The sequence below is a fragment of the Cnephaeus nilssonii genome (genome assembly GCF_951640355.1).
Source record: "Cnephaeus nilssonii genome assembly, chromosome: 14".
Taxonomy (NCBI): domain Eukaryota; kingdom Metazoa; phylum Chordata; class Mammalia; order Chiroptera; family Vespertilionidae; genus Cnephaeus; species Cnephaeus nilssonii.
The window spans coordinates 1431170-1452191 of record NC_137085.1 but is presented as its reverse complement, the minus strand read 5'-3'; the positions used below and the strand labels follow the sequence as shown (position 1 = coordinate 1452191).

General features: G+C 66.4%; 3 protein-coding genes across 6 annotated transcripts; 2 read left to right on the top strand and 1 right to left on the bottom strand.

Annotated features, from left to right (window-relative positions):
• The first annotated feature begins 2255 nt into the window (after positions 1-2255).
• PPP1R26 (protein phosphatase 1 regulatory subunit 26) lies at positions 2256-12205 on the top strand. Of its 3 annotated transcripts, none has more exons than XM_079789549.1 (4): positions 2256-2392; positions 4688-4816; positions 6187-6327; positions 6594-12205. In XM_079789549.1, the coding sequence occupies exon 4, from the start codon at positions 6652-6654 to the stop codon at positions 10147-10149; it is 3498 nt and encodes a 1165-aa protein (XP_079645675.1). In that variant the 5' UTR covers positions 2256-2392; positions 4688-4816; positions 6187-6327; positions 6594-6651; the 3' UTR covers positions 10150-12205. The 3 variants fall into 3 exon arrangements, with proteins under 3 accessions (XP_079645675.1, XP_079645676.1, XP_079645677.1); XM_079789550.1 differs by lacking the exon at positions 2256-2392 and adding an exon at positions 2599-2649; XM_079789551.1 differs by lacking the exon at positions 2256-2392 and adding an exon at positions 2741-2857 and having other exon boundaries at positions 4695-4816.
• A 6-nt stretch (positions 12206-12211) lies between these two features.
• Positions 12212-17126, bottom strand: PIERCE1 (piercer of microtubule wall 1). Of its 2 annotated transcripts, none has more exons than XM_079789553.1 (3): positions 16361-16540; positions 15438-15519; positions 12212-14647 (listed from the first exon to the last, which is right to left on the bottom strand). In XM_079789553.1, exons 1-3 carry the CDS (start codon positions 16519-16521, stop codon positions 14366-14368), a joined length of 525 nt encoding a protein of 174 aa, XP_079645679.1. In that variant the 5' UTR covers positions 16522-16540; the 3' UTR covers positions 12212-14365. The 2 variants fall into 2 exon arrangements, with proteins under 2 accessions (XP_079645679.1, XP_079645680.1); XM_079789554.1 differs by having other exon boundaries at positions 14345-14673; positions 16361-17126.
• Positions 17127-17151: 25 nt separating this feature from the next.
• Positions 17152-19937, top strand: MRPS2 (mitochondrial ribosomal protein S2). The gene is made up of 4 exons (XM_079789552.1): positions 17152-17319; positions 17516-17650; positions 18037-18166; positions 19275-19937. Exons 1-4 carry the CDS (start codon positions 17280-17282, stop codon positions 19882-19884), a joined length of 915 nt encoding a protein of 304 aa, XP_079645678.1. The 5' UTR covers positions 17152-17279; the 3' UTR covers positions 19885-19937.
• The last annotated feature ends 1085 nt before the right edge of the window (positions 19938-21022 follow it).

Below are 21022 nucleotides of genomic sequence, written 5' to 3'. Positions count from 1 at the left end.
AAAGGCTGTTTGCCTGGGAGGCTGCCGGAAAGGGAAGGGCCCGGCCAGTTCAGGCCACTCACCCTCCGCGCCCGGCGGGGCTGGCGGCATTTTGGCAAAATGCATCCTAGTCCTTGGCCCCAGGTGTCTCTTCTAAGCACTTACCCTGAGGCACACTCAGGCGACGTGTTACCACCTAACCAGGAAGCACACGCGAACACATTTATAGTCTGTATTTCCGGGTTGTTAGCAATTCATCAGGGACCTTTTCCCAGATCTTGGGTAATGAGTATTACTCATTTTTTTGTTTGTTTTTTTTTGGGGGGGGTTGTTCTTTTTTATTGTTTTTGTTTGTTTTTATTCTTTTTTGTTATTTTTTTTTGTTTAGTTCTTTTCCTCCTTATTTTTTTTAAATATATTTTATTGAATTTTTACAGAGAGGAAGGGAGAGAGATAGAGAGTTAGAAACATTGATGAGAGAAACATCGATCAGCTGCCTCCTGCACACCTCCGACTGGGGATGTGCCTGCAACCCAGGTTCACGCACTTGACCGGAATCGAACCTGGGACCTTTCAGTCTGCAGGCCGACGCTCTATCCACTGAGCAACACCAGTCAGGGCTCCTCATTTTTTTAATTGATGTTCACAGAGAGGAAGGGATGGGGGGAAAGAGAAACACCAATGAGCCGAACATCCATTGGCTGCCTCCTACACGCCCCCTACTGGGGATCAAGCCGGAAACCTAAGCATAGGCCCGGCCTGGGAATAGAATCTGACCCTTGTAATGAGAAAACATTGTTTGTTAAAACAGTTCACCGAAGCACTAAAACCACGTTCCATGGGTTTCTTGACACTCGGCCGCCACGTTCCCGGACGCTGGAGACTAGGAGGACCCCTCCTCGGCCCAGGGAAACGCCGCTGGTTTTTATTTTACCAGACGCTGGCGTTTTCCAGACAGGAAACGGACGCCCGGTTTACCCCCACAGCCTCCGTGTGGGCCGCAGAGGCGCCGGCAGGGACGGACGGACGGACAGACAGGAGACGCGGCTGTCTTCCTCTTGTCCTGCCCCTTGCACAGTGGGGGTTCGTCCCCACGGCCCTGGCACCCTGAGCGGCACCCGTGGGCCGTGGGCGAAGGTCTCTGGATTGTTTGAGAAATTAAACTGGGAAAGCGGCCCTGGCTGGTGTGGCTCAGTGGATAGAGCGTCGGCCTGCGGACTGAAGGGTCCCAGGTTCGATTCCGGCCAGGGGCACAGGCCTGGGTTGTGGGCTTGATCCCCAGTGGGGGGCGTGCAGGAGGCAGCCGATCAATGATTCTCTCTCATCATTGATGTTTCTGTCCCTCTCTCCTCCCTTCCTCCCTGAAATCAATAAAGAAATATATTAAAAAAACAAAAAACTGGGAAAGCGTCCAAGCCTCCGTTCTGTGACAGAACCCGCGTGTCCCCTCCCCGTCCCCCTCCCCATCAGGCCAGGTGAGCAGGACAGGAGGAGTGGGGGGTGGCACCAGGCCCCGCCCCCATGGGAGCCAGTCACCAGTTCCCCCCATTCCCTCCTCCAGCGCCCCCACACACAGTCCTCCCTCCCTCCCTTCCTTCCATTCTTTAATTTATTCTTTATTGACTTCAGAGAGGAAGGGGGAGACAGAAACACCAATGATGAGGATCTCTGATCGGCTGCCTCCTGCACACCCCCCACTGGGGATGGAGCAGGCCACCCCCGCCTGTGACCTCCTGACTCGCAGGTCGAAGCTCAACCACGAAGCCAGCCCGGCTGGGCCCCGTGGCCAGGTCTTGAGTGACTGCGGGCAGCTTCCGTGAAACACGGGCTGGAACCCCGCCGGCCTGGCTCCCTGGGCCATGACCCCGAGGCCACGGCAGCCGGAGGCCCGGATGGAGCTGGCCCTGCAGCGCGCAGCTGGGGGCACCTGGGGCCGGGCAGAGGGACCGGCTGCCTCCGGGGCTGGGGGCCAGGCTCTCCCTGCTCTGCCGGGAGCTCACCCCGGAGGGAGGAGGTGCAGCTCGGGCCGGCGCACGGGGGGCCTCGACCTCAGAATCAAGCAGCCGCCCGCGCCCCACCTCCCAGCCTGCACTCCCACCTCGGGGTGCAGGGAGGGCGGGCCTCCCCGACTCCCGGCACCGAGTGGTCGAGGACAGGGCGGCCCACCAGCCCCGGGGTCCCCGCCTCCGCAGGGGTGTGGGGGTCCCACCAACAACAGTTCACCCGCGGCGCCGGGACACGGTCGGGAGGCGGGGCGGCCCGGCTCCGCAGCGGCCGGCAGGTGGGCGCGCGCTCGCCGGGCGGGGGTCCGGCCGGGCCGCGCGCCTCCCCCGGAACTCGGCCGTGCCATTCCCATGATGCCCAGCCAGCGGGCACGGCTTCCGGAGCGCGGCCGCAGCGCCCGCCGCCGCCGGTAGGTCCGGGGAGGGGGCACCGGGGGTCGCCCCGCCCCGCGCGCCCCGCCCTCCGCGCGGCCCCGGACGCCGGGCGGGGGCGCGGGGAGCGGCGCCGGGGAGCAGGCGGCCCAGCCCCCTCCGCGCGGCCGAGGGGCGGGGCGCCGGGACCCCGCGGCCCCGCGCGCCCCCCGCGCGCCGCTCCTCCCCGGGGACGCGGGCCGGACCGGCCGGCGCTGGGTGGGGGCGGCGGCGAGGGGCCGGGCGGCGGGCGGAGGTGAGCGCCGCGGGGGCGGGGGCGGGGGCGGGGGCGGCGGGCGGGCCCCGGGGAGGGCGCGCGGGGCGGAGGCGCGATCGCCGGGCGCGGGGGCTGGTACCGCCCGGGCGGGGGTCGCGGCCCCCGAGGCAGCCCCGGGCCCCGCCGCCGCGTCGCCGGCCCCTGCGTGTCCCCCGGTCGGGAAGCCGCGGGGCGCGGGGCGCACCAGGTGAGGCGCAGGTGAGGGCCCGCGGGGCCGCTTCCGGCCGGCCGGCGCCCCCACCTCGGAGCGCGGCCGAGGACCCCGACCCCGCGGAAGGGCAGTGGCGTCCGGCGCAGCTTCCGGGAGGGTCCCTGGCGCGCCCCGCGGCCCCTGGACCCAGAGGCACCCAACCGGGGTGCAGACTGCGGGGGGGGGGGGGGGCTGCCCTCCCCTGCGGTGCTCGCCCCACGTGGCTGAGGACCTGGTCGGCCCGGCAGAGGCAGTGCGGGCACCGGCGCCCCCAGGAAGGGAGCCCTGTGCTCGGGGTGAGAGGGCACGGGGGGGGGGGGGGGTGGTCAGCTGTGAGGGCCCCACCCTGCCTCGGACCCCAGGCACCGCTTGGCCCTGCAGCTCTGCTTGGGGACGAGCTGCGGGATTGTGAGGTCTGGCCTCCTAGCTGGCCCACCCCCCACCCCCCACCCCTCACCTCCGACCTCCGACCTCCGGTTGGCCTGCCGGGCCCTCCCCTCCATAATCCCGGGGGACGCCCCCCCTGGAAGGCACCAAGGGCTGGACCACTGTGGGTGATGTATGGGGGCACTAGGGGATGTATGGGGGGCATTAGGGGATGTATGGGGGGCATTAGGGGATGTGTGGGGGCAGTAGGGGATGTATGGGGGGCATTAGGGGATGTATGGGGGGCATTAGGGGATGTGTGGGGGCAGTAGGGAATGTATGGGGGCATTAGGGGATGTATGGGGGGCATTAGGGGATGTGTGGGGGCATTAGGGGATGTATGGGGGGCATTAGGGGATGTGTGGGGGCATTAGGGGATGTGTGGGGGGCATTAGGGGATGTGTGGGGGGCATTAGGGGATGTGTGGGGGGCATTAGGTGCAGGGAGCCGGGCTGTGCAAGATACAGGCCAGTGTTCTCCGCCCGGAGGAGTGTGTCCAGCCTGAGAGGATGCCCAGGGCCCGTCACCACTTTTCAGTTCTGGCAGCACGCGACTTTGGGGTCCGGCTGGGTGTCCCCCCAGCCAGCTCTGACCTGGCCTGGGCTCTCGGGGTGCAGGGGCAGTGTGGTCTAGGGAGTTCTCCTGAGAGGTTCCCTCGGGCAGTTGCTTTAAAGCCACAGGCTGTTGCTGGAGATGCCCCTGAGTGTTTAACCCGGATCTTGCACGGGGCAGGTGGACCGTTCACAAACCAGGCGTCCTCACACCGCGGCCCGCGGGCCACATGCGGGTGTTTTTGCCGTTTTGTTTTTTTACTTCAAAATAAGATATGTGCAGTGTGCAGAGGAATTTGTTCATAGTTTTTTTAAACTATAGTCCGGCCCTCCCACGGTCTGAGGGACAGTGAACTGGCCCCGTTTAAAAAGTTTGAGGACCCCTGTCACAAACCGTTTGGTAGAGTCCGAGCTCTACAGCCAGCCAAGGCCGTCCGCGCCTTCCACTCGGTCAGCACCGTCAGCACCGGCCCCTGGTTCTCCCGGCTTTGCCTCCTGGTGTGGAAACCCCTGCGGCCTGTCCGCGGGGCCCGCGTTGACGGGAGTGCTTAAGGGTTAGCCTTCTCCATCGCGGCCCCTCCATCGCTGGTGCCCACTGCTCTGCGGCTGGGACGTGAGGGCAAGGTGGCGTGGGTGCCAGGCTGGGGGCTGGGTCACCTGCTTCCCCCACCCTCCCGGTGCCCCTGTGCCCGGGGGGTGGTAAACTCGTGATGAACACTATTTGGCCACAGGGCGAATTCTTCCAAAATCTAATTTGGGGCCCTTAAATTGATGCTGTTTCTTTCCATAAAGATATACATGTATGATCAGCCTGGGAACTCCGTGTCTCTGCCTCTCTCTATCCTGGCAGCGCACAGTCTCTCACACGTGGGAAAGGACCCCACGCGGGCAGGTGGGGCGATGGAGACCTCAGGCCCGCGACGCGCCAGCGTTGGCCGCTTTATCCAAACTCCGAACCTGGACTTGAAGAGAGTTCCAAGTAAGGGCAAGAATCCCTTGACACTGTAGTTTCCTGGTGTGTGTGTGTGTGTGTGTGTGTGTGTGTGTGTGTGTAATATATGGTTGTTGTTTTTTGTTTTTTTCCGAGAGGTAGAGGGAGAGAGAGATAGAAACATCAATGATGAGAGAGAATCATGGATCGGCTGCCTCCTGTACGCCCCACACTGGGGATCAAGCCCACAACACAGGCATGTACCCTGACCAGGAATCGAACCGTGACCTCCTGGTTCATAGGTCGACGCTCAACCACTGAGCCACGGCAGCTGGGCTACATTAGACATCTCTATATATAATCTATATATATAAAAGGCTAATGTGCTAAGAGTCTGACCATCTGACAGGTCACTATAATGCACACTGACCACCAGGGGGCAGACACTCAACGCAGGAGCTGCCCCATGACGCACACTGGCCATTTACAGAGAAACGGCAACGCGGACCTGGCACCCACAAAGCAACACTCGGCTTCCCCCAAATGGGACACAGGCCCCGCCACCACCCCAAGCAACACCCCACCAAATCGCAGCCAATGCTGCTGAGACCCCGTGGCTCAAAATGCCGCCGGCTTCCTCTCCCTGGCGACGAGCCTCCTCAGAGTCTCTTCAGCCCAGGAACACAACCTGCTTTATAGCCAGGTGCAAACATTTCACACTGTAACCAAATGTCTGTGAAGCGTTTTCCGTGCCTCATCTCATTTGACCCTCACAGAAGTCCTGGAGTAGGTAGATAGGAGACTCGGTGGAATCCTATTTTCTTGTCATTAGCCAGAAAACGGAGATTTAGAAAGCTTAGGAACTTGACCTGACTGAACAGAAGTAAGAAATGGTGGACCTTGAAATGGCTTCAGGTTTTCTCACTGCGCAGAATATAGTCAAACACTGCTGCAGTTAAATATTTCACCCTTTGCCCTCGCTGTGTGATCTACAATAATAATCTGCTTCGTGTTGATATTTCCTGCTGTGTTGCTGACAATGACCTGGAAGAGAAGTTGGGGTGCTTCACTGAGCTGGAAAAAGCTTAGCTACATCAGAAAGCAGGTCTAACTAAGCAAGTTTGTTCTCTATCTATAAAAGGCTAAGTTGACTCGCCCATGCGCGATACCTATAAAGCTCTCGCTGGTGCCAATCGCACGCGTGTGTTTCGATCTGTCATTGTCCATCGTGAATTTGGCTGACACTTCTATTATAGAGAAAGGGTGAACAGCGATATTAAAATATTCCTTCTAATTAATTTCCTTTCAATGTGCACAAATCCGTGCACCAGGCCACTGGTTTTTAAGTAAAAAGTGACTGTAAAGATGTTTGGGGAAGTGATTGCTGAGTTGCTCACCTCTTTAATGTTCTCTCTCAGGGGCTCGCTGCTCCCGTCAAGAATGAACCGACCCCCGGGGTCCCGCCCGCTCACCCCCTAGGGTCCGAGTCCTCCTGCCCTGGAACCTGCAGAGAAGGGAGTGCGGCCTTCGTCGCCTGGGCCCCTGGGCAGCCCCCGGAGGTACGAGAAAGTGGGGGTGCCAAGTGGGCGCAGGGACGGGGAAGGGCAGACACGTGTGCATTCACGTGGGCGCTTCTGGGCGGAGCGGCTGGCGAAGACGCGTTTTCCTCCTGAGCCCTCCCCGCAGTCCTCCCTGCCCAGCCCAGGACGCTGAGGCCACGCAGCCCGAGGCCCCTGCCGACCAGACGCTGACCGCTGATGGCTGACCGGCGGCCACCGGCACGGTCCCTCCCGCAGTGCGTCTCACCCGCGTCTCTTCCCCGCAGGATGTGAAGCGAGCGGCGGACAGACTGGCCCCTGCGTGCCTCCCTGTTGGTCGCTAGGATGTTCCTCATGAACGCGCCTCCTGTGCTCGCCCTCCAGTCCGCGTGGGAGGCCTGCGGGCCGCCGGGCAGCTGTCGGTTTCCCGGCTGCCTCTCGGAGCCGGAGGGCGCGGCGGGCGCGGCGGTGAGCGCCCGGGTGCAGATGATCATCAGCTCGCTGCGGGGCGACCGGGCAGCGCGGGGCCGGGGCCAGGAGCGCGCCCTGCACCGAGGCCACAGGGGCCGCCACGCCCAGCCGGCCGCCGCCCCCGCCTGCGGGCTCGCCGCTCATTTGGACCCCAAGAGGAAGGAGGCAGCCTCGGCCCCCGGCCCCCCGGGGCGGGACTCGGACAGTGACGACTCGGTGGACCGGGGCATCGAGGAGGCCATCCAGGAGTACTTGAAGGCCAAGAGCGGGGCCGCCCAGCCCGCGGCCGCCGACCGGGACCCTCGGTGCCACCCGGAGCCGCCTCCGAACAGCGCCCCCACTACCCCGTGTCCCCCAAAGCGGGCCCCTGGCTCAGGAGGCATCCCCGGTGGCCGCGTGGGAGCCGGCCAGGCCCCGGGCTCCGCCTCCCCGGGCAGCGTCAGCAGCGAGGACTCCTTCGAGCAGGGCATCCGGGCGGAGATAGAGCGGTTCCTGAGGGAGAAGAGGCAGCACCAGGCCCCGCAGGGCGAGCGGCCGGCAGACAGGAAGCCCAGCCCCGGCGCCCACCTGGCCACGCCCGCACTCAGGCCCGGCAAAGAGCCGGCGGGCAAGGCGCCCCGGCCGGACGCGGCGGGCGCCGGTAAGGAGCTTGTTTTCCAGAATCCTCCCCGGTTGGCCACGGCAGCCGCGCCACCCAGGAGCCTCAGGTCCAAGGTCGCCGCCGAGCCGGAGAGCGTGGGCGGCCCGAAGCCCGCACCCCCCCGGCCGGCCGCCGCCTGCCGCACTGCGGACGCCCCCGGGAAGGGCCGGGTCAGGAGGAACCTGGGCCCCGGGCGGCGGGGACAGGGAGTCAGGAGCACCGGCCCGGACCCCGTGCGCGCGGCGGCCGACTCCAGCAGCGACGACGGCATCGAGGAGGCCATCCAGCGGTACCAGCGGGAGAAGAGGAAGGAGGCGAGCGGGGACCTGCCCCAGAAAACCCCGCCGGGGGAGCCGCCGCCCGTCCCTCCTGCCCACGGCGCCAGCCACGCCCCGAAAAGTGCCTTGCCCGACACCCCCAGGAGAGCGCCGGGCAAGAAGAAGCCCGTGGCCTCGAAGGCTGCGGACCTGGGCCCGGGTGGCCCGGACCCCGACCACCCCTCCAAGCCACCAAAGGAGCCCAAAGCCCCCGCCGCCCCGGGAAGCACGGCGGCCAGGAGCCGGTTTGCGGACGGGGCCTCGTGCCGCGCGGACACCTCCGCCGAGCTGATGTGCGCCGAGGCGATCCTGGACATCTCCAAGACCATCCTGCCGGCCCCCGGGGAGGGCGGAGCCAGGCCCCCGCCCGCCAGCCCGCTCCCTGGCCCCCCCAGCGTGCCTTCCCGCCCGGACGGCGACAGCAGCTCTGTGGACAGTGACGACAGCATAGAGCAGGAGATCCGGAACTTTCTGGCGCTGAAGGCACAGTCGGGGACTTTGCTGGCCAGAGCGGACACCTGCCCGCCGTCCACACAGAGCCCCCTGCTGCCGCCGGGCCCCCCCGGGCAGGCTGGTGACGCCAAGGCCCCCGTCCCTAAAGCACCGGAGCCTCCGCTGAGCTGCAGAAGGAAACGCAGGGCAGGCGGCGGCGCCGTGCGGTCGTTGACACCCAAGAAAACGAGAGAGGCGGTGAAGGAGGGCGCCCCAGACACTGGCCCCGGCAAGGCCGGCGAGGCCCCTGGGAGGGACGGCGAGGCCAGGGGGCAGTGCCCCCCCTGCAGGACGGCCGGGCTGGGGGATGAGCACGGAGCCGCGGACGCAAGGGGCGGGGTGGCGCCGGGCCCCGGGAAGGTGGTCGAGGCCCCGAGTGTGGACGGGAAGGAGAGCTCCGAGGACAAGAGCAGCTCGCTGGACAGCGACGAGGACCTGGACACGGCCATCAAGGACCTGCTGCGGTCCAAGCGGAGGCTCAGGAGGCGCTGGAGGGACCCGCGAGCCGGGGCCCGGAAGAAGGTCAGGTTCGGCAGCACCGAGGCGCGGGCCCTGGGTCCGCAGGGCGGCCCCCAGAGAGGCGGCCGGGACAGGAGCCCGGCCGCGCTGAAAAGCTGCCTCTCCAAGTCCAAAAGGGACAGCTGGGCGGGCCCGCCCGGGAGACCTTCCCGCGGCTTCTGCGGCCCCACGGAGAGCATCAGGCCGGGCGGCGCTGGGCCCGCGGACCCGCCCCAGGCCCTCCCGTCGGGGCTGAGTCCGTTCCCCAGCGAGGCCGAGGCCTGCCACCGCCCCGGCTCAGCCGCCAGCCCCGGCCTCCGGTCTGATGACAGCAGCTCCGTGGACAGCGACGACAGCATCGAGCTGGAGATCCGGAAGTTTCTGGCCGAAAAGGCCAAGGAGACGGAGAGCGGCTCAGAAACTCCAGGCGCGGCTCCGGGGAGCGGGCCCAGGCCGGAGCCTCTGTGCCGGAAGGGGGCGGCCCCGGCCCCGGCCCCACAGCCGGGCATGTGCACACGGAGCCAGAGGGGCAGGGGGACCCCTCAGCCAACGGCGGGGCTCCGGGGCACCCCCCGCACGGAGCCGGCCTGCCTCCCCGCTGCTCCGCCCAGAAGCCAGCCGGGGGCGCCCCGGAGCAGCGGGACTGTGTCGGCCAGAGGGTCCCCCGCGGGCAAGAGAAGCCTTCATCCTCACAGAGACCAGAGCCCGCGAGGGGCGTCCAGCGTGGCGGAGGCGGATGCCCGGGCGCGGAGTCCCGGGGGGGCCTTGCCCGGGGCCTCTCAGAGCCGGGGCGCACCGACTCGGAGCCCGGGAGCCGACAGGGAGGGGGGCCCCCAGGCCGGCCTCGCCCTCCCGTGGGGCGAGTTCGCCCACCAGAGTCCCCTGCAGGGCACGTGGGCGCTGAGCTCAGAAGGCAGGGACGTGGCGTGGAAGGGGGCGCTGGGGAGCGAGAGGGAGAGGGCGCCGGAGGGCCAGGCCCGGGGCGCCGCCGGCCTCGCCACCGACCCCAGGAAGGGCCTGCCCTTCGCGGGCTTCTCCCCGCTGCTCCCCACGCAGCTGTTCCACTTCGGAAGCAGTGCGTCCTGGGGGGCCCCGGGCGCCGGGCTCTTCAGCCCCGGCCTGAGCCTGCCGCTGCAGGGCCCGGCCTTCTCGGCCTTCAGGGAGGCCCCCGCCGGCCACGCGGGCCGGTTTGGACGCTCACGCCTGCTGGGGAAGGAGGCCCGGCCCTGGCCCCGGAGGAGGGCGCTCGGCTCGCGCGGCGGCAGGAACTCGGGCTCCGACGAGGACGTGTTGGACCTGAGGTATCGACGGCGGGCGAATCGAGACGAGGACCGGGAGGCCTGGCGCAGCGACACCAGCGAGCTGAGCGACACGTCTGTGGAGGACGGCAGCCCCGTGGCCAAGGGCAAAGTCCTCCAGCTGTGAGCAGGCGTCCTCCTGGCGCCCGCGTGTCTGGGCCACGCGTGGACGTGCGTGTGGACCTGTGTGTGTATAGTGACACCGGGAAGGGGGACGGGCCCCTGTGACCGCCCTGTACATGTGTACACTAACGGGAAGCGATGCCCTTATTTAACACGTGTGTCCTGGTAAATATGATTTTTGTAGCTTTTTTTGTAAATTATTTAAAGTGCTGTAAAAACTATTTTTGGAAACTAGAGCTGTTGGGTTTTGTAGGGCGTCCCCGGCGGTGGTTCGTGGCTTCCCCAGCGCACCCCCCCTCCCCCGAGCCCTGAGGTCTCCGTGCGGGGGTTCCTGGACGTGGCTGGTTAGAGGGGACCCTGGGCCGGGAGGCTGAGCACATCCCCTGAGCTCTGCAGCCGCAGCCTCCGACCAGCACGCAGCAAAGCACAGACGCCGGCGAGGACCCGGCGCCCGGGCCTGTGTTGTCTCCCGTCCGGTGCTGTTCCGTGAGCACAGGCAGCAGCTCATAAACCGCCCTGTGCACGGAGCCCTGCCCTCGTTCCCCGCTGGGCCCTGCACAGAGCAGGCAGCCGTGCGCTTAGCGTCCGTGTCCAGAGCACGATGAGGTCTCAAGTGCCCGGCCGGCGGGGCTCAGGGGCTGAGCATCGAATCACGAGCCAGGTCAGGGTTCGGTTCCCGGTCAGGGCACAGGCCCAGGTTGTGGGCTCAGTCCCCAGTGGGGGGCGTGCAGGAAGCAGCCGATCGATGATTCTCTCATCATCGATGTTTCTCTCTCCCCCTCTCACTTCTCTGAAGTCAAATTTTTTAAAGACACACTTTGTAAAAAAACAACAAAGGTATTGTCACCTTGACCCCCCTCTCAGGGTTAATTTAAGGGGCCGTTAGAGGGTGAAGCAGGGCAAATCCCACCCTCCCGGCCTGCAGCCCACGCCAGGCTCGCGGCAGGCTGCCGGGAGGGGCCCGCGGGCGGGCGTGGCGTTCGGTGTGCTGGCCATTCCCGTGCTGTTGTCAGCGTTGATCGGTCACAATAGATTAGAAACCTCTTACCCTGATTGACTATCATTAAAAGACAAAAGGTCACCGAAGAAAAATACAGAAGCACCGATGAAAGTAAGCTTTGAGGGTAAGAAGTTCCTGGTTTTAAGCAAACCCGGCAGCTCAATGGAGTGATTAGCAAAATGCACAAACCTCCCTCTCCGGGTTTGCTATCCGAGGGGAGGAGAAGGGAGGGGAGGGGAGATGATGAAGCTGGTGGGCAGAGCGCGGTTTCCGGGAGCCGTGGAAACCCCGTCCAGCACCCTGTGGGGCGGGCCGCTGTCCCCCCATGTTCCGGTCACCCCACGTCCCGACCGCCTTGTCTGCAGTAGTTCTGGTTGGATGTACGCGGGAATGAGCTCGGTACACGGTCCGAAGGGTGTTTTCGTCTCCTCGGCCGCGCTGTGCGAACTCCCTCCCACACGGCGGGTTCTGGGAGCACCCAGGCCTGACGCCTCCCCCGCAGGACCCGGCTTCCGGTCTGAAAACAGGCTGGAGACAACGCCCCGGGGCCTGTGGTGGCCGAGCCCTGATCTGTGTGCACGTGCAGGAAGTGAGGGCCAGGAGGCGGGTCAGACGCCGGGACCCCCCCTCCCAGCACATCCCCACAGCGGCTCGGCCGGGGCCACCTCCTTTGGGCCCTAAGCTTCCCATCGGGAAATGGGGGGCAGGAGTAAGACTTGCCCCAGGTGTGGGGGTCCGAGGAGGGGACAGCGTCAAAGCCCTTTGCAAACCGTAGGCGGCAGGTGGACGCGGAGGAACGGCCGCCACAGCGCCCGGCCGGCGGCGCCAGAGCTGCAGACGGCGGCCAGTTTGGGGAGAAGCGCGGGCACAGAGGTCTTCCCTCCTTCCCGCCCGCCTTCCCCTTGGGATGGGCACAGAGTCCAGGCCCGCAACTCTGGCAGCAGCTGTTAGAAACGGCAGTTATTGGCCACGAGCAGCCAAAGCCCCTCTGCCCGCCGTGCCAGCATTCCCCGGTGACGCCGTCGGGGAGCTTGGCATCTTTTTTTTTTTAGGAAAATAAATACAGCTCCCTTATTTTGTTGTTAATCCTCACCTGAGGCTATTTTTTCCATTGCTTTTCAGGGAGAGTGGGAGGAAGGGGGAGAGAGAAAAACACATTGATATGAGAGAGACACATTGACTGGTCGCCTCCCGCACTCGCCCTGACCAGGGGCAGGGCGTGAACCGCACCCAGGCTCGTATGTGCCCTTGACCAGGAATCAAACCGGAAACGCTTGGGGGCTGACGCTCCCACCACCGAGCACACCAGCCGGGCTAACTAGAGCTCCCTTCCAATGGCGTTGAACTCCTCCGTCTTTTCCTTTAAGGAGCCTTTGCCGCCCAGCCTGGTTGTGGCTCGGCTGGTTGAGCGTCATCCCGTGCACCGAGGTCGCCGGTTCGATTCCCGGTCAGGGCACATGCCCAGGTGGGGGCTCAATCCCCAGTAGGAGCGTGCGGGAGGCAGCCGGTCAATGTTTCTCTCTCTCCCTCTCCCTTCCTCTCGCTCTAAAAAACTTAAAAACCTATTTTTAAAAAGGAGAAAGCAGCCTCTGCTGGACCACGGTGCCCAGGCACTGCCCACGCTGTCCTCAGAGCGGTGGTGTGCGGGGGCCCTCCCATCCCGTCAGCGGGCGAGGCCAGCCGGAGCCCGGAGCCGCGCTGAGGATGGGGAGTCTGTCCGGGTAAGGGGTCTCCCCTGGTGCCCGGCTCGGGCAGCCGCCTCGTCACAGGGGTCCCGGCCTCGCCGCTTCTGAGGCACGAGGAGAGGCTGTCTGCCGGTCTGACCCCCCCCTCCCCCCGGCTCAGCGGCCGAGGAAGGACTCGTTCTCTGCTGAGTGTAGACACGTGGTGGGAGGCCTTCTTCTCTGTTCGTTTCATCCGGAGACTGAACTCGGACGGCGGCTCCGTCTTCGGTGTTTTAACGAAGGGAGGTCAGAACTGAGCCCCAGCGGGACGCCTGGGGTCGGGGTGTCCCTGCTCAGCTAGCGCCGGTCCCGGCTTCAGGAGCTCCGTGTGTCTTTTTATTTCTTTTCTTTTCTTGGTTAATTCTCGCCCGGAGATACTTCTGTTTTTCCCATTGATTTTCAGAGCGTGGAAGGGCGGGGGAGGGAGAGGGGGAGGGGGAGAGATCAATGTGAGAGACACGTCGATCGGCCGCCTCCCACGTGGGGCCCCTGGGGATCGAAGCTGCAGCCCAGGTCCGTGCCCTCGAATCTGATCGGGAATCGAGCCGTGACCCTTCGCTGCGTGGCCGACGCTCCAACCACTGAGCCCGGCGGGCCAGGGCTCAGGCCTGCGCCTTCTTATCAAACGTACTGGCTTCCTCTGGAAACCGCGTTCATCCCAAACTGGACACGGAGGGTGTTGCCAAGGTGCTCACTTCGGTGCCGATCCCCAAAGGCGCCAATGAATAAACTGAGGGTTCGTCTCCTCCCAAATCCAGGTGCGAGTCACTCTCTTCGGGTGAAAGTCCGTGAAGAAGGCGCTGCTTCTATCTGGTTTCCCATGTGACGAGCGCATCTCCTGAAGGCGGGGTTCCTCCTGCAGGCAGGGTCCCCCTGCAGGCGGGGTTCTCCTGAAGGCGGGGTCCCCCTGCAGGCGGCATCCGTGTGGCTGCCATGAGGCTGTTTCCTCCCTGAGGACCCCCGGCTCCCGGGACCCCGGCCGCGGACCGGCCACGCAGATAAAACCGGCTGCTGCAGGCGCTCCCTCCTGAGGAAACCTGTTCCCTGCCTGCGTGGTTTGGGGTTTTTTCCACTTTTTACTGAAAAGTTTACATGAACACGAAGGCAAGAACTCCCCTGTGGGCGCCCGCCCGCCGTGTCCCGTTTATCGGCCGCCCGCCCGGCTTCCTCGTGGCCGGAGGGTGTTGGCGGGGACCCCGAGTCTGTCCTCTGTGGCTCAGGGACCCACACGGCCCTGCTGCCTGGCCTGCCTGGTGCTTTCCAGAGGATTCCGCAGCGCCTCCCTGGCCGGGCCCGGGCGGGGGACCCTCCCCGCACAGCTGAGCACCGTGAGCAGGAACACGGCTCCCAACAGAGACACGGGGGCGTGTTCAGGGCGACGCGTGGGCCCCCAGACGCCCGCCGACCTGCCCCTCGATCCCAGGTGAGTCGGGGACTCGGGATGGGGCAACATTTTAATGCGAAGACAAGGCAGCGGCCCCCTCCCCCCTCAGCTGTCAGCCGGGAAAGGGGGCCACACAGAGGAAAGGCGTTTGGAGGGGCAGCAGCGAGCTCGGACCTTCCCGCCGGGCAGCCATGGGGGGCGGGTGGGGGGGGGGGGCGGCCGCCGGCCTCAGTCGTTGCAGATGGAGGGCCTGCGGACGTTGTAGCTGGGGTGGAAGTTCAGCCGGTTGTAGGAGGTGATGCAGTTGTCGGCGCCCGACACGGTGCTCTTCTCCACGTGGACGTTGAAAGAAGTGTTCCGGAACATTCCAGCAGCTGCCAGTTGTCTGGAGAAGCTATTTGAATACGCATAGAATGCTTTCTGGAAGCGCAAAGGAAACACAGCGTGCACGGGGCACTCTTACCGGCTCGTCATTCGGTATTTTTGGGAAAAAGAATTCGTAAGAAAACGTCTCTATTCTCAGGAGGCAGCGAGGCCAGTGAGCGACAGGAAGGCCTCGTTGCCCCGGCCGACCCAGGTCACGCCCGCCGTCGGGACAATGACCAGTTGTGCCTCCTCCCACCGTCACACGGAGGGTCAGCTCCGGGCCGCCTGCGTGTGGCTACGAGCCCTGATTTGGGGGTCCCGCCCCACGCCACCCCCAGTTCCTGGTTTACAAACTGTGCCACCAGGCCAGTTATTGGACCTTTCTTTGTTTGCCTCAGAACGGACAGCCTCCGTGCACACGTGTGCGTGTGCGTGTGTGTGCATGTGTGTGTGCGTGTGTGTGTGTGTGCATGTGTGTGCGCGTGTGAGTGTGAGTGAATGGGGCCGTGTGTGTGTGTGTGTGTGTGTGTGTGTGCGTGTGCGTGTGCGTGTGCGTGCATGTGAGTGTGAGTGAATGGGGCCGGTCCCCCGGGCACCCTGGGAGAGTGCACATGCACTCTGCACCCTGGAGCAATTTCACCGCCAGATCTCAGGGCGAGTCGCTTCATTCCCACCCGCAGCAGCTCCGGTGCCTCCCGCTTTGCCGCCCGGAGCTCTGGGCGCCCCCAGCCCTCCCCCGAGGTGTGAGGCCTTTGAGGAATCCAGGGTTCCGGTCTCTTCTAGAGACGCCCACCCTCCCCGGGCTCCTCCCCGCTTACCGGCATCTCGTGCACGGTGGGCGCTCGGCCCCCGTAGGCCTGGTTACTGGTCCTGTACACCGAGACCGGCTCCTTGGTCCTCCTGGCAGGGGACAGACTCCCTCTATTTTCCGTGCATTCGTTCGTTATAACCCTGCCCGAGCCACAGCCTTCACGGTCTGGTGGAGGGAGCCTTGCTGGAAATGCCCCAGGCTGGAGATGCAGCCCCGGATGTGGGCTCCCGGGGCGTGCAGGCTCGGCCTCCTGGTCCCTCTGCCCACCTCTGCCCCCAGGAACAAGAGCTGGGCCTCAGCACCCCGGCCAGGCACACCTGGTCGTTCCCTGGGTCGGTGGGTAGGCCTGGAGCTGTGTGTGGCTCAGCCTCCAGACCCTGCCCCCCCAGGGGGGGTCCCTCCACTCCCCAGCCTGCCTGCAGCCCCTGGTACCAACTCTACTAACAGAGCAGTCTGACCGTGGGCTGTGGGCCCCGCACTGCGAGGTCCCGGGCACCGCGAGGTCTTCCCACCCTCCCAGTCCTCTCTCCCGGAAGGGGAGGAGGAGAACAGATCCCACTCGGGGTTGTGGGGGGACTGAGGGCGGGAAGGTGCGCGCCTTCGCATCACTGCGCAGCGGGATGAAGGGTGTAGGTTTGCGATGCACTGAAGCAGCCGCAGGCCTCACTCCGCTGGCCGCCTCCCCCCAGCCTCAGAACTGGGCTTCGCGACTCCTGCGGGGATCAATCCCCACTGCGGCTGGGCCCACTGACGCGAGTCCAAAGCTCGGGGCAGCATTGGCAGCCCATGTGGTGAAGAGCTGACCTCGCTTTGACGGGGTGCCAGGCGGGCTGGGGACCTGGGGACTATCTGGGCGGACGCAGGGCCGCCCGCTGGGAAGGTGGCCTCTCTCTCCTGCCTTTGCCAGGTGGTCCCTACCTGTGGCCTCACCTGTAGCCCCGGAAGCACGCAGGGTGGTTGAACCTCGCCGGCAGGTCCTCATCCACGCGGTAGTAGTCGCTGGTTTTCTCCATGGGGGCCTGGGCCGCGGGCTCCACGGGCTCCGCGCTCGCCACGGGCTCCGCGCACTCTCCGGGGTTCTCGCTGGACATCCCGCCGTCCACGGAGCTGCACGGGGGAGACGAGAAAGGCCAGGCACAGCCTCTCCGCAGCCCGCGCCGCCTGGGTCGCGCGGCGTCCCGTTGCTAAGCGACGGCTTGGTCACCTGATTGGGTGGGTCGAGTCCTTAAAGGCGCCGCGCCTCTGCTGGCCGGAGGGGCTGAAGTTCGAAGTCTAGAACCTTCGGGGCGAGCAGGCCGGGTCCCCGCAGGCCGGGATAACAAAACCTCACTTCCTGGGGTTGCAGCGCCCGGGACCCGGGATGCGGGCCGGGCGGGCCGTCATCGCGCGCGGGGCCGCCCGACCTTGTCCCAAATGCCGGGAAAGCAGCCACCCGCGGGGGTTGCAGCTCCGCCAGGCCTCTGCCCGCAGGGGCCCACGCTCCCCGCGCACGGGGCGCTCCCGGACCCCGCGAGGTCGTGCCCCACAGCGCCCAGGGCCTCCATTTCGGCTCCAGATCCTCCTAACGGGTGGGACCCTCCTAAGCCGAGTGCATTTAAAACTAAAGCGAGCGTGTGCGAAGGCTGGTTAGGCTGCCCGGAGCCGACAGTCCCCGGCCCGGCGGGTCCCGGGGAGAGCGGGCGGCGCGAGGGGACGCGCACGGCCCGCCCTCGGAAGGAGGCGGGGACGCCCGGGGAGCGCGGCGCGGGGTGCAGTGGCCCCTCCGGGCCTGCAGGCGGCGGGGCGGCGGGCGCGCGGGCCGCGGCGGAAGAGGAGGCCGCTCTGGCCCCGCGCTCGCCTCCTCCGCACCATGGCGCCCGCGCCCGCCCTGCCCCGGCTGCTGAGCGCGGGTGAGCGCGCCCGGGTCCCCCGCCCCCGCCTGCACGGCCCCCTCCCGGGGCCCCCGCCCCGCTCCGCCCTGCGGGATCGCCTCCCCAGGACCCCTGCTCGCCTCCCGGGGACCCCCGCTCGGCCGCCGCGTGGAGACTTGGGGTGGGAGGGGCCCGGGAGGCCGCGCCGCGAACCCGCGCCCCGCTCTCTCCGCAGGTGCGTGGCCCCGGCCGCTCCGGCTGCACGTCCTCCGGGCCGCGACCCCGGGGCCAGCCCGGCCGAGCGGCAGGACGCTGGGAAGCGCGGCGGCCGCCGCCGTGAGCGACCCCCCGGGCAGCAGCGGCCATGCAGGTGCGGGGCTGGCCGGGAGGGGGCGCGGGCCTCCCCAGTTTGGGTGGAAGTCGCCAGGAGTCCCGAGTTCCGCTTGTTTTAGTTGTGAAACCCGGGAGGGTCCGAGTCCCGGGAGGAGAAGGGGCGGCCCGGCCCCCGCAGCCCCACGGGGGCCCTGGACTGTCCTTCGTGACCCCCCACCCACCCCTGCGGACGGGGGAGGCCGGCTCGGCTCCCTCGTGGGCGGTCTCTGCGGCCCTGGGAGGGCCCTAAGGACCCCGGAGCAAAGCGTGGCCGGCACCGGCCGCCCGAGGGGACCCTGAGGCCTGCGCCTCGCGGGGCTCCGGCCCTGGCCCGCAGCCGGCCTCCCGTGGGCGGGGCGAGACCCAGCACCCTGTCCCCCCCAGACCTCCAGGACCGGGTCCTCAGCGAGCCCCTCAAGCACTCGGACTTCTTCAACGTCAAGGAGCTGTTTTCCGTGAGGAGCCTCTTCGATGCCCGCGTGCACCTGGGACACAAAGCCGGCTGCCGGCACAGGTGGGCGGGAGCTGGGGACCCTCTGCCCCGGGCCCTGGGCGCAGGGTCACGTGCCAGCTTGCATGCAACCCCTTCCTCTTCAGATGGGATCCCTGCGCCCCAGGAGAGGCCGGGTGGGGGCAGGAGAGTTGGAACAGCGTGGCTGTGAGGTGGGGCAGAGCTGGGGTCCAGGGTTTGGGGTTGGAGGTGGGGTCGGGGGCAGAGCACAGTGTCAGTGGCCTATACCAGGATGACCAGGACCAGGGAGGCCTGGGGACCTCAGGAGCTTGGGTACCGTGAAGGGTGGCACCTTGGCCACCCCAGGGCACTGTCACGTGGGTGCTGGGAGGGAGCATCCTGGGCCCGGCGGGCGGGGAGAGCAGGAGGGCGGGCTGCACAGTGGGAGCTGCCAAGCGGACGGGGCCTGTGGGCCGTGGGCAGAGTCTGTTGAGAGGAAGGGACAGAGCCAGGTGGGCGTGAGCGCAAGTGGAGCTGAGGGCGGGACAAGTCCCATGTTGAGGGGTGACATTTGTCCTGCCCACTGGCCCTCTGTTCTCGGGGCTCCCTCCCAGGCCTGGCTGGCTCCTGTCCCGACCCCTCACACTGCAGCCTGGGCCCCTCCCCATTCTGCTGGCCCCTCGGCCCAGCCCAGAAGGACCTCGGTCATAAAGCCTCAAGAACAATAACGACAGCCCGGCCGGTGTGGCTCAGTGGTTGAGCATCGACCTATGAACCCGGAGGTCACAGTTCAATTCCCGATCAGGGCACATGCCCGGGTTGCGGGCTCGATCCCCAGTGTGGGGCGGGCAGGAGGCAGCCGATCAATGATTCTCATCATTGATGCTTCCATCTCTCTCCCTCTCCCTTCCTCCCTGACATCAGTACAAAGAAGGGGCTGTGACGGGAGCGGCAGGGAGCAGGGCACGCTGTGTTTAAACGTCCAGGCGGCCACGGAGGGTCCCCGGGGGACGAGGGGCAGGCTCCCAGCCAAGCCACTTGCCCGTCACTTGGAAGTGGCCTGCCCAGCCGTCACGCCCGGGCAGGGTCCTCACTCCTGTGTCGTCTCTGGGAGGGGGGGCCCCGCAGGACGGGGGGCCCTGCTCACTGCCGGAGGGGGCGTCTCCCACAGGTTCATGGAGCCCTACATCTTCGGGAGCCGCCTGGACCAGGACATCATCGACCTGGAGCAGACGGCCGCGCACCTGCAGCTGGCCTTGAACTTCACGGCCCACGTGGCCTATCGCAAGGGCATCATCCTGTTTGTGAGCCGCCATCGGCAGTTCTGCCACCTCGTCGAGAACACGGCCCGGGACTGCGGTGAGTACGCCCACACCCGCTACTTCAAGGGCGGCCTGCTGACCAACGCGCCGCTCCTGCTGGGCCCCGGCGTGCGCCTGCCCGACCTCATCATCTTCCTGCACACGCTCAACAACGTTTTCGAGCCCCACGTGGCCGTGCGGGACGCGGCCAAGATGAACATCCCCACCGTGGGCATCGTGGACACCAACTGCAACCCCTGCCTCATCACCTACCCCGTGCCCGGCAACGACGACTCGCCGCCCGCCGTGCGGCTCTTCTGCACACTCTTCCGCACTGTCGTCAGCCGGGCCAAGGACAAGCGCCGGCAGGTCGAGGCCCTGTACCGGCTGCAGGGCCAGGAGGGGACCGAGGGCCGGGGTCCCGCCGACCCTTCACTCCCAGGAACGCAGGCCTCGCTGGACGCGGGTCCTTCGCTGTGACAGGTCCACCCCCCTCCTCAATAAAAGCCGCCGCCGAGCCTGGTTGGTCCCGAGTTCGAGTCGTCCCGGCCTGGCGGGCCCCGTGGGAAGCACGCTTGTCCCGGAACCTGTTTCCGCCCCGAGGTGGGTCCTTGGTGTGAGGTTCTCACCGGCAGTGTGGTTCCGGACCCGAGTGGCCCTGGCCGGGCTGTTCCATCACAGGAGGTTGCAGGCGAGTCCCCCACTGGGTGGGCAGACGGCAGATCTGGACGGAACGAGCTCGGGTCCGGCAGCGCGTGGCCCGGAGCCCTGCGTTCAACAGCGTGGTCTGTGGACAGGTCCGTGGACAGGCGTCGGTGTGGCACTTACCAGATGCCCCCCAGTCCCTCAGGGATCCCCAAGGTCCCTGCGCTCGGGTCCTGGGGCTTTGAGGCGATTGGCAGGCACACGATGTGTCACTCAGGCGGGACGACGGGCACCTGCCCTCAGGCCACCGTCAGAGCTGGGCTCAGGCCTCCTGACGCACCCAGTGGTCGGGCGGGCCCTCTGGCCACACTGTCCTGGGCTGGGTGGGGCCCTGTCCTGCCTGCCTCCTCGGGGTCAGCACCTACCCCAGGCGCGGCCTGTCTGCCGGGGAGCGAGCAGCAGGGTCTGGGACAGGGTAGCCCACCTCTGCCAGCCCGGGCCCCGCAGAGCACATGGGGGACAGGAAGGCGAGTCCCCAGTGTCCCGCCACCACCTCAGGGTTGGGGGATGGGGAACGGCTGTGGTTGGGGAGACGCAAGGAGCCAGTGCCACGGGAGCCAGGAGTGACCGTCACTTTAATTGGCAAACTGAAGTTAGCGCAGGTGTCCAGGCCGGTCAGCAGCCCTGCGGGGCTTGGTGCGCAGCTGACGCTTCCCGAGCCGAGCTGGGGACCCGAGAGACGGGGGACCCGAGGGGCTGGACATCGAGCACCAGGTCTGCTGGCTGAAGAGTCCCCGACCCCGAGTGAGGGGCAGAGGGCCGGCCACCTTTAGGGAGGGTGTCCATCAGCTCCGGGCTCGCCCGGCCTGGGCGAGACGTCAGAGACGCGGAAGGAAGGTGTGGGCTGACCGAAGGGCCGGTGCGGGGAGCAGCCTGGGAGGGGTCCACGCCCCAGGACCCCGCTCCACACTCT